The sequence below is a fragment of the Heterodontus francisci genome, chromosome 1 (assembly GCF_036365525.1).
Source record: "Heterodontus francisci isolate sHetFra1 chromosome 1, sHetFra1.hap1, whole genome shotgun sequence".
In the NCBI taxonomy this organism is placed as follows: domain Eukaryota; kingdom Metazoa; phylum Chordata; class Chondrichthyes; order Heterodontiformes; family Heterodontidae; genus Heterodontus; species Heterodontus francisci.
The window spans coordinates 12,565,931-12,579,536 of NC_090371.1; the positions used below are offsets into that span (position 1 = coordinate 12,565,931).

At 43.8% G+C, this 13,606-nt stretch overlaps 1 protein-coding gene across 6 annotated transcripts in view; it reads left to right on the top strand.

Moving 5' to 3' along the window:
- dysf (dysferlin, limb girdle muscular dystrophy 2B (autosomal recessive)) overlaps positions 1-13,606 on the top strand; it is a 361,838-nt gene that overhangs the window by 78,850 nt on the left and 269,382 nt on the right. For all 6 annotated transcript variants that reach the window (XM_068028674.1, XM_068028673.1, XM_068028677.1 and 3 more), the window contains exons 6-10: positions 2,432-2,618; positions 9,745-9,880; positions 11,370-11,432; positions 12,953-13,003; positions 13,083-13,113. In XM_068028674.1, coding sequence (XP_067884775.1) covers positions 2,432-2,618; positions 9,745-9,880; positions 11,370-11,432; positions 12,953-13,003; positions 13,083-13,113 — 468 coding nt within the window. The remainder of the gene's footprint in view (positions 1-2,431; positions 2,619-9,744; positions 9,881-11,369; positions 11,433-12,952; positions 13,004-13,082; positions 13,114-13,606) is intronic.

The following is a 13,606-nucleotide window of genomic DNA, read 5'->3' on the forward strand; positions in this document are numbered from 1 at the left end:
AATTCCTGATTGGTACTAAATTCGGCAGGCCTTCCAGAAAAGAGGCGACGCGGGGATCTTGGCGTCGGTTTCCCCCGACATCGAGACCCCCACCTCCAGCATAAAATTCCCCCCCTCTATGTCCATGCAAGAGGGAGCAGGACTGGTTCCTGGCTGGGGCAGAGGCCACATTGTAATGAAGGCAAGGAGAATAACAGGTAACAGTTGGCCCAGGAGATTTGCTGGAGTGGTTTCAATCACTTGAGGGAGTCGGAGGGGAGATTCCCCCTGTTTTCTGGCCCTGGGTTTTCTCTGTTTTTATGTGGCCCCAGCCAGGAGATACCTGGTTGCTAGATGGTGAGGGTGGGGGGGGGGGGGGCACAGGGGAGGATGTACCTTCATGATCCAGCCATTAGAAGATAGGTTAGAAAGAAACTCAGGACGTCCCAAGAGCACTTTACAGCCAATGAAGTATTTTTTGAACTATCGTCACTATTGTAATGTAGGAAACATGGCAGCAAATTTATGCACAGCAAGCTCCCACAAACAATGATGTGATAGTGACCAGATCACATGTTTTAGTGACACAAAAGCAAAATACTGCAGATGCTGGAAATTTGAACAAGAAACAGAAAATGCTGGAAATACCCAGCAGGTCTGGCAACATCTGTGGAGAGAGAAAAAGAGGTCAGTTACCTTTCATCGGAAATAGAAAAAGTTAGAGATGTAATAGACATAAGGACTGAGATGAGGAGAAATTTCTTCAGTCAGAGGGTTGTGAATCTTTGGAATTCTCTACCCCAGAGAGCTGCGAATGCTCCGTCAATAAGTATATTCAAGTATATTTGGGGAATCTAAAACATGGGAAACAGTCTCAGGATAAGTGGTTGATCATTGAGGACTGAGGTGAGTAGAAATTACTTCAATAAAAAGGTTCTTAATCTTTGGAATATTCCACCCCAGAGGGTTGTGGATGCACCATCATTGAGTACATTTAAGGCTGGGATGAATAGATTTTTGCTCTCAGGGAATCAAGGGATCTGGGGAGTGGGAGGGAAAGTGGAATTGAAGCCCAAGATCAGCCATGATCGTATCGAATGGCGGAGCAGGCTCGATGGGCCATATGGTCTACTCCACCTCCTATTTCTTATATTCTTGTGTGCTGAGATTGATAGATTTTTGGATACTCAGGAATTAAGGGATATAGGGACCGGGCAGGAAGGTGGAGTTGAGGTAGAAGATCAGCCACGATCTTATTAATGGCAGGACTGACGTGAAGGGCTGAATGGCCTACTCCTGCTCCTATTTCTTCTGTTCTTCTGTTCACCTGCTGTCTGTAAAGGTGGGAGCAGAGGTTATGATTGGAATCATCAGTTTTGAATGGCTGCTGCACCATGCACATTAGCACTCCCACCAGCACACAGTCAAGCACCAACAGTACGCTTTAGGCTTATATTTGCAATTTGCTGCAGTGGATTCGCTGTGTTGAACCCCACCGATAGCAGATGTTGGACCTTCAGCGACCACAATGTTGTGCTCATCCTTGCCCATGTACTGCCTGTCATCCTGCGGCACCTCCTCAGCCTCACTAATTCCATTGCCCACAGTGTGAAGCTCTGCTAGCTTTTTTTTTTGCAGAGTTCTCGATAGCAATGCAGCGTCCCCTGAGTTCCAAGATGATAGCGCCAACGAAAGCCACCTGCCCTGTTCACTGGGGGAGGCTCCTTGCTGCATCCAGCTCTTTCATCAATGATTCCGGGGGCATTCCTCTCCACTACCCAACATTCCACACATTGACCACAGTGTGTGGTAAAGAACTTCCTTGTAAAGATCCTGAACTTGCCTTTTACTGGTTTGAAGCTGATGGGACAGTAGCTGTGGCTGAAGTCAACATTCCCTTTAGGGAATGGAACAGAATGAAGGGTTAAAATGCTATAATTAGAATTCCAATGATGGGCAGTGCATTTTATCAGGGACAGAAGTCTGCAGCAGACGATATGCCCCATTGCATTTTGCACCCACGGCACCACCGCCCCCCCCACACCCCTCAACCTGGCTACAGCTTCAGGGTCCCAAATTATGCAAATTAGAAGGCCCCCACACTATGTGCTTGGATGACTGATTACATCATCCTGTGAGCGATGAAAGATTTGGGTATTTTAATGGGCTCTTCTTTCTTTCAGTTGCCTTTCTCCGTTCCCTGTAAGTTGATCCCATTTTCCCTCTGACCCAGAAGCTGCAACATCTCAAATCCCATTACTCATAGAGACCCTGTATTTTAGGACTCTTCTCAACACTATATCACCAGCGTTCTCTCACCTCGTAATCTTAGGACTCTCACTGACTCTAGATTCCCAGTGTCCGCTCACTCTGTAACCTTAGGGCACTCACCAATACACAGTAGAATGCCAACAGGACCTTCTCAGCTGATGTTCTTAATTTTTACCTACAGATACTGGTGGTGAGGGAGAGGAAGATACAGAAGATCTTCTGGGCACAGGCGATGAGGCCGAACCATCATCTGGGGTACCTGGGACTGAGCCACCTGCTATTCTGAAGAAACCACCGACCAACGTGGTCCATGGCATCAAGAAAAGGAAACGCCCAACCAAACCTCTGCTTCCGAACAAGCCACAGGACTTCCAGGAAAGTTAATTCTAGCATTGAAGGCTTAGGGCTCAGATCCCATTTTAAAGAGGTGGTTTTAGCCATTTTAAATTGGCTGTGGGAGACACTGTGATAGGATCGATAGTAAACCCCATTTACACCTGCTTGATTCCCTTATCCACTTATCTAGCCACCAGTCTTGCCCTCTGGAGCATGTTTAAAGAGATAGTCTCATTACCGGAAACCCTTTTAAAGGAAAGGTTAAATGGGTAGATGATTATGTCAAACATCAAGACCTATTAAGTTGATCAATTAAAGATCTGAGATGAATTGATCTTTATAACTCACCCGACACAAACTGGACGTTATCTGAATGTTGACACTGCAGGAAGGAGCCAAGAGAGAACTGCCCTTTGGATTTATTTGAAAAATGACCCAATTCACATACTTTTTCCCTCAATTTACACTGTAGAACCAGGAGGCTGTGAGACATCCATTTGGCCCATCAAGGCTGCTTGGCCATTTTATTACACAAGGCAACCTACATTATCCAAATTTCCCGACATTACACCAGTGGCTACACTTCAAATGTACCTCATTGGCTGTAAAGCCCTTTGGGACCTCCTGAGGCTGTGAAAGGAGCTATATAAATGCAAGACTTCTTTTTATCTTTTTAATCCCTTGTCCTGTCCCCATAATCACTTATCATTTCTTAACCAAGTGCCTATTTCCTTTTTAAACAACCTACTTGACTCTCCATCTTTTATCTTCCAGGGCTGTGAGTTGCACATTGATAAAGACCTTTGTACCTTTTTTCCCAGGTTTCCCCAAATTGTAGTGGTGATGTTGGGAATGGCATTAAACAGGAAATTAGAGACGCATGCGATAAAGGAACATATGTAATTATGGGTGACTTTAATCTGCATATAGATTGTGCAAATCAAATTAGTAACAATACCGTAGAGGAGGAATTCTTGGAGTGTATACGGGATGGTTTTCTGGACCAATACATTGAGGAACCAACTAGAGAACAGGCCATCCTTGACTGGGTATTGTGTAATGAGAGAGGAATAATTGACAATCTAGTGGCGCGAGACCCCTTGGGGACGAGCGATCATAATATGATAGAATTCTTCATCAAGATGGAGAGTGACGTAGTTGATTCTGAGACTAGGATCCTGAATCTTAGTGAAGGAAACTACGAAGGTGTGAGGCGCGCGTTGGATATGACAGATTGGGAAACGTTACTTAAAGGGATGACGGTGGATAGGCAATGGCAAACATTTAAAGAGCGCATGGATGAACTGCAACAATTGTTTATCCCTGTCTGGCGCAAAAGTAAAACAGGAAAGGTAGCCAAACCATGGCTTACAAGGGAAATTAGAGATAGTACCAGATCCAAGGAAGAGGCATATAAATTTACGAGGAAAAACAACAGACCTGAGGATTGGGAGCAGTTTAGAATTCAGCAAAGGAGGACCAAGGGATTGATTAAGAAGGGGAAAATAGAGCACAAGAGCAAGCTTGCGGGGAACATAAAAACTGACTGTAAAAGTTTCTATAGGTATGTGAAAAGAAAAAGATTGGTGAAGACAAATGTAGGTCCCTTACAGTCAGAAACAGGGGAATTTATTATGGGGAACAAAGAAATGGCTGACCAGCTAAATGCATACTTTGGTTCTGGCTTCACAAAGGAGGACACAAATATCATACCAGAAATGTTGGGGAACACAGGGTTTAGAGAGAGAGAGGAACTGAAGGAAATCAGTATTAGTAGAGAAATGGTGTTGGGGAAATTGATGGGATTGAAGGCCGATAAATCCCCAGGGCCTGATAATCTACATCCCAGAGTACTTAAGGAAGTGGCCCTAGAAATAGTGGATGCATTGGTGGTCATCTTCCAAGATTCTATAGACTCTGGAACAGTTCCTACAGATTGGAGGGTAGCTAATGTAACCCCACAATTTAAAAAGGGAGGTAGAGAGAAAGCAGGGAATTATAGACCAGTCAGCCTGACGTCGGTAATAGGAAAAATTCTAGAGTCCATTATCAAAGATTTTATAGCAGAGCACTTGGAGAACAGTGGTAGAATCGGACAGAATCAGCATGGATTTACAAAAGGGAAATCATGCTTGACAAATCTACTAGAATTCTTCGAGGATGTAACTAGTAGAGTTGATGAGGGGGAGCCAGTGGATGTGGTTTATTTGGACTTTCAGAAGGCTTTCGACAAAGTCCCACATAAGAGATTAGCGTGTAAAATTAAAGCGCATGGGATTGGGGGCAGTGTATTGCGATGGATAGAAAATTGATTGGCGACAGGAAACAAAGAGTAGGGATAAATGGGTCTTTATCCAAATGGCAGGCGGTGACTAATGGGGTACTGCAGGGATCGGTGCTAGGACCCCAGCTATTCACAATATATATTAATGATTTAGATGAGGGAACTAAATGTAATATCTCCAAATTTGCAGATGACACAAAACTGGGTGGGAGGGTGAGTTGTGAGGAGGATGCAGAGCAGCTTCAGGGTAATTTGGACAAGTTGAGTGAGTGGCATAATGCATGGCAGATGCAGTATAATGTGGATAAATGTGAGGTTATCCACTTTGGTAACAAAAACAGGAAGGCAGATTATTATCTGATCGGCTATAAACTGAGAGAGGGGAATATGCAGCGAGACCTGGGTGTTCTTGTACACCATTCGCTGAAGGTAAGCATGCAGGTGCAACAGGCGGTAAAAAGGGCAAATGATATGTTGGCCTTCATAGCGAGAGGATTCGAGTACAGGAGCAGGGATGTCTTGCTGCAATTATACAGGGCCTTGGTGAGGCCACACCTGGAATACTGTGTGCAGTTTTGGTCTCCTTATCTGAGGAAGGATGTTTTCGCTATAGAGGGAGTGCAGCAAAGGTTTACCAGACTGATTCCTGGGATGGCAGGACTGACGTATGAGGAGAGATTGAGTCGGTTAGGATTATATTCGCTGGAGTTCAGAAGAGTGAGGGGGAATCTCACAGAAACCTATAAAATTCTTACAGGACTGGACAGGGTAGATTCGGGAATGATGTTCCCAATGGTGGGGGAGTCCAGAACTAGGGGTGATAGTCTAAAGATACAGGGTAAACCTTTCAGGACTGAGATGAGGAGAAATTTCCTCACCCAGAGAGTGGTGAACCTGTGGAACTCACTACCACAGAAAGCAGTTGAGGCCAAAACATTGTATGTTTTCAAGAAGGGGTTAGATATAGCTCTTGGGTCTAAAGGGATCAAAGGATATGGGGGAAAAGCGAGGACAGGTTACTGAGTTGGATGATCAGCCATGATCATAATGAATGGCGGAGCAGGCTCGAAGGGCCGAATGGCTTACTCCTACTCCTATTTTCTATGTTTTGTATTAATCGATTTATTCTAAGATTCTATCCCCTTGTTGTTGAATTTCCCGACTTTCGCAAAGAGCATTTCTCTGTCTCTACCCTGTCGATCTCATTTGTTATTTTAAACAGCTGAATCAGGTCAACCTCACCCCTTCATCTTAGTTACCCTGAAGTTTCTGCTCAGTTGTGCTTTTCATGTGAAAATCACCAAACAATCACAAAAGATTGCTCTATTTTAAGATCAAATTATATTCAGCGTAAATCGGGTTTCGCAATCGTTTGCGCCTGTTGAAAAAACATTGCATTGGAAACTGGCCCCATCCACAAAATAGGCCAGCCCCAGATCAGATTAATTACCATGGTGAATGTCTGCTAATTGTGCTCATTTTGGTCCCTCAAGGAGCCCCTTATCAAGCTTGATTTAAAAGGACACTAATAGACACGTTTTAAAAGCTTTCAAATATCATTTTTTTTAATTTACTGATAAACTGGCCACTGTCAGTTTTTTTAAAAGCCATTTTCAGTTATTTAAAATTGGGGTACTCACAGGTGGTGGTTTAGACACCCTGTGAATGTTTTTTAAAGCAAAATCTTTTTATAAAAAATTGCATTCTAAAACTCTGCTTGGTTGCAGAGTCTTGGCAAATTTTCTGTTCAATGACATACAAATGAGTGGCATAGTGGTGCGGTGGTTAGCACCACAGCTCCAGGGACCCGGGTTCGATTCTGGGTACTGCCTGTGCGGAGTTTGCAAGTTCTCCCTGTGACCACGTGGGTTTCCTCCCACAGCCAAAGACTTGCAGGTTGATGGGTAAATTGGCCATTGTAAATTGCCCCTAGTGTAGGTAGGTGGTTGGAGAATTGAGGGGATGTGGTAGGGAAAATGGGGTTAATGTAGGATTAGTATAAATGGGTGGTTGTTGGTCGGCACAGACTCGGTGGGCCGAAGGGCCTGTTTCAGTGCTGTATCTCTAAATAAATAAATAAATAAATGAGTTGTGCTTCCCAACAATGGCACAATTTTGAGCTGAAACTCTTTACCATAACTCAGCCCATTCAGCCCAGGTACCATCTGGTCTCGCATCGCTCACCTCTATTAACGGCTTTCCTAAGTTCGGAATTCAAAACTAACCCAATATTCCAGGGAAGAACATAAGAAATAGGAGCTGGAGTCAGTCATTGGCCCTTCAGTCCTGTTTCACCAGTCGACAAGATCATGGCTGATCTTCTACCTGCACTCCACTTTCCCGCACTATCCCCAAATCCCTTAATACCCAAACTCTATCGACCTAGGTCTTGAATATACTCAACGACTGAGCATCCAAAGCTCTCTGGGGTACCGAATTCCAAAGATTTCCAAACCTTTGAGTGCAGAAATATCTCCTCATCTCAGTCCTAATTAGCCATTCCCTTATTCTGAGACTGTAACCTTGTGTTCTAGATTTCCCAGACAGATGAACCCTGCTCTGGCACTCTGTAGCAGTACTTCCTTTAATTTTAAAGTCTTTCATCATCATCGTCAAACTCCAGTAACTCCCTACCTAATAGCATTCTGGGAGTACCTCTGCCACAAGACAATAGCTCAGCACCACTTTCTCAAAAGCACCCCAAGGAATGGCCAATTAATGCTGGCCTTGCCAGCCATGCCGTCATCCTATGAATAGATGGAAAAACATACAGTATGAATTCCAGTTACCTTTTTCAGTCTTTCTGATGGCATTTTGCACTCATGAGTCGGCTACTAGTGGTCACTGTTGGGAATCCCCAAATCCATTTGTTCATCAAGTACTTCTCCTTGTAGATTTCACTCCCATCTCAGCATTTACATTGTGCCCTACCTCACACTCGTTATGTCAAACTGTATCTGTCATCGTTCTGTCTATTTATTTTATGGCATCTTGAACTTTATTAATCTCCTCACGATTCACTATATATCCTATCATGGGTATCACCTCATAACTTCTATTCCCAAATCCAAGTAATAGGGGGACAAAGGAAGTCAGAATAAAGATCAAGGTCTATCTAGTTTGACTTATGCCATCCTGGTAGTCACATGATAATCTCTATCAATTAGTCTACAACAGACCCAGACATGAGATGAGGAAAACCCGTAGTGCTGGACAGCTTTTGGAACAAATGGTATCCCGTTGAGGTATTCTATATCGGAGCCCCACCAGTCCATGTGGGAGACCACGCCTCCATTTCTGCCAACCGGAGAATGCCCCTTTAATTGTAACTGATGCCTTTCAACTCCCAGCTAATTTCCTGTCCAAGGTTGCATCCATGAGTAAAACTTTGAACTTTGGTGAACACAAATAGGAAGGAAGAGCGAACGGAGTGTCTAACAGACAAATGTTCCGCCGCCGCCTATTAAATATGCCCCACCAAAGTTGGAAGTCTCTCTCCATGTCTGTGACTTTCATTGATCCTCCTGCATTTACAACCTCTACGACTACTGAACAACTCTCTCAGGTCATCCATTCCTTCACATTTCACCCTTCATAAACTTGAGGTCAGTTAAAACCCTTATACCTGTGTCCTAATTCACACTAAGTCCTGTTGACCCACCACTCCTGTGCTCACTGACCTACATTGGTTCCCAGTCCAGCAATGTCTCGATTTTAAAATTCTCATCCTTGTTTCAGCCTTACCCCTCTCTATCTCGGTAATCTCTATCAGCCATCACAACCTTCCAAGACGTCTGTCCTCCTCCAATTCTGGCCTTTTAATCATATTTGATTTTAATTGCTCCACCATTGGTGGGTGTATTTTCAGCTGCCAAGGCTCTAAATTCCGAAATTCCCTCCCTAAACCTCTCCACCTCTCTTGCTCGCTTTCCTCCTTTAAGATGCTCCTTAAAACCTACCTCTTTGACCAAGTTTTTGGCCACCTGCCCTAATAGCTCCTTATGTGGCTTGGCGTCAAACTTTGTTTGATAACGCTCCTGTGAAGGTGTTTTGGGATGTTTAGCTACATTAAAGTCACTATATCGATGCAAGTTGTTATAGTTAATTAGGCATGAGCTAACTTTCACATAACCAAGCTATTGTCCAAGTGCACACAAACTCTGTCCCTGAACAATATATTGCAGGGCTATGATGAACGTGTGTGGGGGGGGTGGGGGGGGGTGGGTAGTGGCACGATGGGCCAAATGGCCACCTTCTGTGCTGTACGATTCTAAATTCTAGCAATCTTCCTATAACTGATGTCAAACCTATGGACTTCCAATTACTGGGGTGGCGCAGTGGTTAGCACCGCAGCCTCACAGCTCCAGTGACCCGGGTTCAATTCTGGGTACTGCCTGTTTGGAGTTTGCAAGTTCTCCCTGTGTCTGCGTGGGTTTCCTCCAGGTGCTCTGGTTTCCTCCCCCATGCCAAAGACTTGCAGGTTGATAGGTAAATTGGCCATTATAAATTGCCCCTAGTATAGGTTGGTGGTAGGGAAATATAGGAACAGGTGGGGATGTGGTAGAATTAGTATAAATGGGTGGTTGATGGTTGGCACAGACTCAGTGGGCCGAAGGGCCTGTTTCAGTGCTGTATAACTAAACTACTAGGTATGTCCCTTCTTTCCCTTTGTGAAACCAGGAATTAGTTGAACCAATGATTTATTTTCCCTTTTCTGGTTATCTCTCTGACTGTAGATGGCCCAATATTGGCTGCAAAGCCCATGTATCATTCTATATTGCACCAAACAGAAGCCAACCTGCGCTTCCCTCGTGGTGTCCATGTTATCATCAGTGTCTTTTCCTGAAGCAATGTGTATTTACCCAATTCTTCTGCTTCCAGGTCAGGGTGTGTGTGGTCGAAGCCCGTCAGCTCCCTGGTATCAACATCAGGCCTGTTGTTAAAGTTACAGTTGCTGGGCAAACTAAGACAACAAGGATTCGCAAGGGCAATAACCCATTCTTTGATGAGGTAAGGCACGAATCTTGTGAAAAACTCTCCTTGCCCTCATGTGATAGTGCGGAATGAACATGTTTGGATAGGGAACAGGATACCAGAGGTGAAAAGATCATTACGTCAATCAAACTCTTTCTTTCCAGTGACCATAGAAAGAAAAAAGACAAAAGTTAGCATTTATTTAATTTAGAGATACAGCACTGAAACAGGCCCTTTTGGCCCACCGAGTCTGTACCGACCAACAACCACCCATTTATACTAACCCTACAGGTATCCCGTATTCCCTATCACCTACCTACACTAGGGGCAATTTACAATGGCCAATTTACCTATCACCTGCAAGTCTTTGGCTGTGGGAGGAAACCGGAGCACCCGGCGGAAACCCACGCGGTCACAGGGAGAACTTGCAAACTCCACACAGGTAGTACCCAGAATTGAACCTGGGTCCCTGGAGCTATGAGGCTGCGGTGCTAACCATTGTGCCACTGTGCCAGCCATAGTTTGGACTCAACATTGAGTTCAACAATTTCAGATTGTAACCCCTGCCCCCATTTTTTTTAATGGCAGCTCATGATGCTTTTCCCATTTACACCTCCACTAGACCATTTTTTGCTGCTTTACTTGTCCCATTACCATCTCCTTTCGCTTTGCACCATTGTCCCTTTCATCATTTAATCCCACCTGCCTTCCAACCATCGCAGTCCTTTGCTTTTGCCCTTTTTCTGCTTTTGCTGTTGTCCTGCTTCATGACCTATTGCCTGAAATAAGACAGTGCTACCCACTGAGGCACTGATAATGCACTATTTGTCCTGTCATGGATCCAACCCAATATATATTATCTCCTGAAGCTCTGAAATATTCCACTGTTGGCTTCCATTCCACACAAGGTAACCTCGTTAAACTCTAAGGTAAGAGTCTAACGCTACAACTTATATGATCCGGTCCAGAGCTGACACATCTCACAGAGCACATACCGCAGCCAAAGCTGTATTATTGAAAGGCTACATCATCCTTGTACAGTTGCAGTAGTCATGTGATAGTGGAGCAGAACCCAATCTTGTGAGATAAAATCCCACCGCAGAGAGTCAATAAATATATTAATTTTAAAAAATTATTCTCAGGATGAGGGTATCGCTGGTAAGGTCAGCATTTATTGCCCATCAATAGTCACGCTGAGATGGTGCAGTGGGCCACCTTCTTGGACTTGGTGCAGTCTGTGTAGTGATGATGCTGCCACAATGCTTAAATAATGTAAAAGCCATTACCAGTCCAACTGTTGGGGAAAAGTTCCTTCACATAGCAATTGGATATCAATGGAGAAACCCATGTAGGGTGTGCAAGAAGTGGCTCACGGTCCTGGCTGCCCTCGGGAATCTGTGTGTTCTTCATAGTGCTGCATAGAGTGGTGCAACATGAACACATTTTTCTCCCTGTGTTCCTATCCAACCATTTACTTCAAAGAAATGACTAACATATTTCAATTCCTCTCTCTGCTGTTATACAGACGTTTTTCTTCAACTTTTACGATACTCCTGCTGACCTGTTTGATGAGCCGATATTCATCATGGTGAGTCTCTGAGTGTTTGATGGGATAGTGTAGAGGGAGCTTTACTCTGTATCTAACCCCCGTGCTGTACCTGTCCTGGGAGTGTTTGATGGGGACAGTGTAGAGGGAGCTTTACTCTGTATCTAACCCCATGCTGTACCTGTCCTGGGAGTGTTTGATGGGACAGTGTAGAGGGAGCTTTACTCTGTATCTAACCCCGTGTTGTACCTGTCCTGGGAGTGTTTGATGGGGACAGTGTAGAGGGAGCTTTACTCTGTATCTAACCCCATGCTGTACCTGTCCTGGGAGTGTTTGATGGGGACAGTATAGAATGAGCTTTAGGACAGGAGCAGACTGTTCTATCCCTTGTCCCTGTTCTGCCATTCAATTAAATCATGGTATTTCAAATCCATTTTCCACACTTTTCTCCAGATTCTTAACCAAGCAAAATCAATGAGCTCCAATTGACTCCCAGCATACACGGCCTTTTGGGGGAGCTCCAAATTTCTACAACCCCTTGTGTGGAAAAAGTGCTTCCTGATTTCACTCCTAGATGACCTATGTCTAATATAATTATTAAAATTATTAATGGTTAATTATTTAATTATAGTCTAATTTAAAGCTCGATGGGACATCTAGGATCCAGAGGCATAGTCAAAAAATTAGAGCTAGGCCCTTCAGGAGTGAAATTAGGAAATAGAAAACGGTGGCAGAAGTGGAACTCTCATTTGTGGAACACTCTTCCACAAATGGCAATTGATGCTCGATCAATTGTTAATTTTAAATCGAAGATTGATAAATATTTGTTAACCAAAGATATTCAGGGAGATGGGGGCAAAGACGAATATATGGAATTAGGTCACAGATCAGCCATGACCTCATTGAATGGTGGAACAGGCTTGAGGGGCTGAATGGCCTCCTCCTTTTCCTATGTTCCTATATTACAAAATGTTCTGGATTGCCCCATCAGAGGAAATAGTTTCCTCCTCTCTACCTTATTAACTCTTTTTAACATTTGAAACAGCTTGATTAGATTTTAGTGATTTGTGTAGTTGTAATCCCAACTCTCTTTGCCCCCTTCAGTCCCTAGGTTCTCACTATTTAGAAAATACTCTGATTTGTCTTTCTTGACTGCAAAGTGAATGACCTCAAATTTGCCTATTTTCCTCATCTTCCCCACTCACAATCTATTTATGTCTCTTTGTGACTTCCTGTTTTCATTTTCATTACTTACAGTGCCACCTAACTCACTCAGTTATCAGGCCGTCCTAAGTGGGTTAGATATAATGGGGTATAAATCTATCTTAGATGGTAGTGCGGAAATAGGGGGCTAGCAAATTGGCAACCCCTTTTACAGCCTGCCTGATTTCCTTTTAAAATGAAGAAAGCCTACTAACCAATCTCAAGCCCCAACACTGCCATCCCTCTCCCTGACCTGCAAGAGATTTCACCACTGGCTGATTGCCTCCTTTTTCTGATGTTTGTGATTATAATTCCTCCTGCTGAGAGATTTATGTTTTGACTGTTTTTCTATCCCGCAGGCTTACAACTCGCACTCTCTGCGCATGGATTCAGTGATTGGCGAGTTCAAGGTAAATCAAGTATGCAAATTCCTGCGAGAATTTGGAAACGTAAATTACTTCATATTAATTTGTGGTCTTTGCGTTTCAGCTGGATATTGGGGCAGTTTATTCGGAGCCAAGTAAGTGTCATTTGATGAATGAATCATCCTGATTCTGCAACTCCTTCCCTAAACCTCGACCTCTCTCTCCTCCTTAAAACTGACATCCTTGAGCAAGCATTTGGTCATCTGTCCTACTGTCTACTTTGACTCAGTGCAAATTTTGTCTGATAACACTCCTGTGAAGTGCCTTGAGACGTTTTATTATGCTATGTGTAAATACCCCTTGATATTGTATGTGCTGAGGTAAGAACATTTGATTTTACGTTTCATATACCTTCTCCCTTAGAATGAACTCGAAGGCAGCCAGAAGCTCTCCCACATTTTTGTTCCCTCTTCTCACTGGGTACCAGGCCCTAAACTATCTGGGGATGGTCTGCAGATACATCAGCCCATAAACTCATCAGCACCCTGAGGAGGTGGTGAAGGAAAATAAACACACTCACCTCATGCCCAATTGGTTCATCCTTCCATTGTTTTTCTCTGATGAAAGTAACTTTCAAAGGAAATTGGA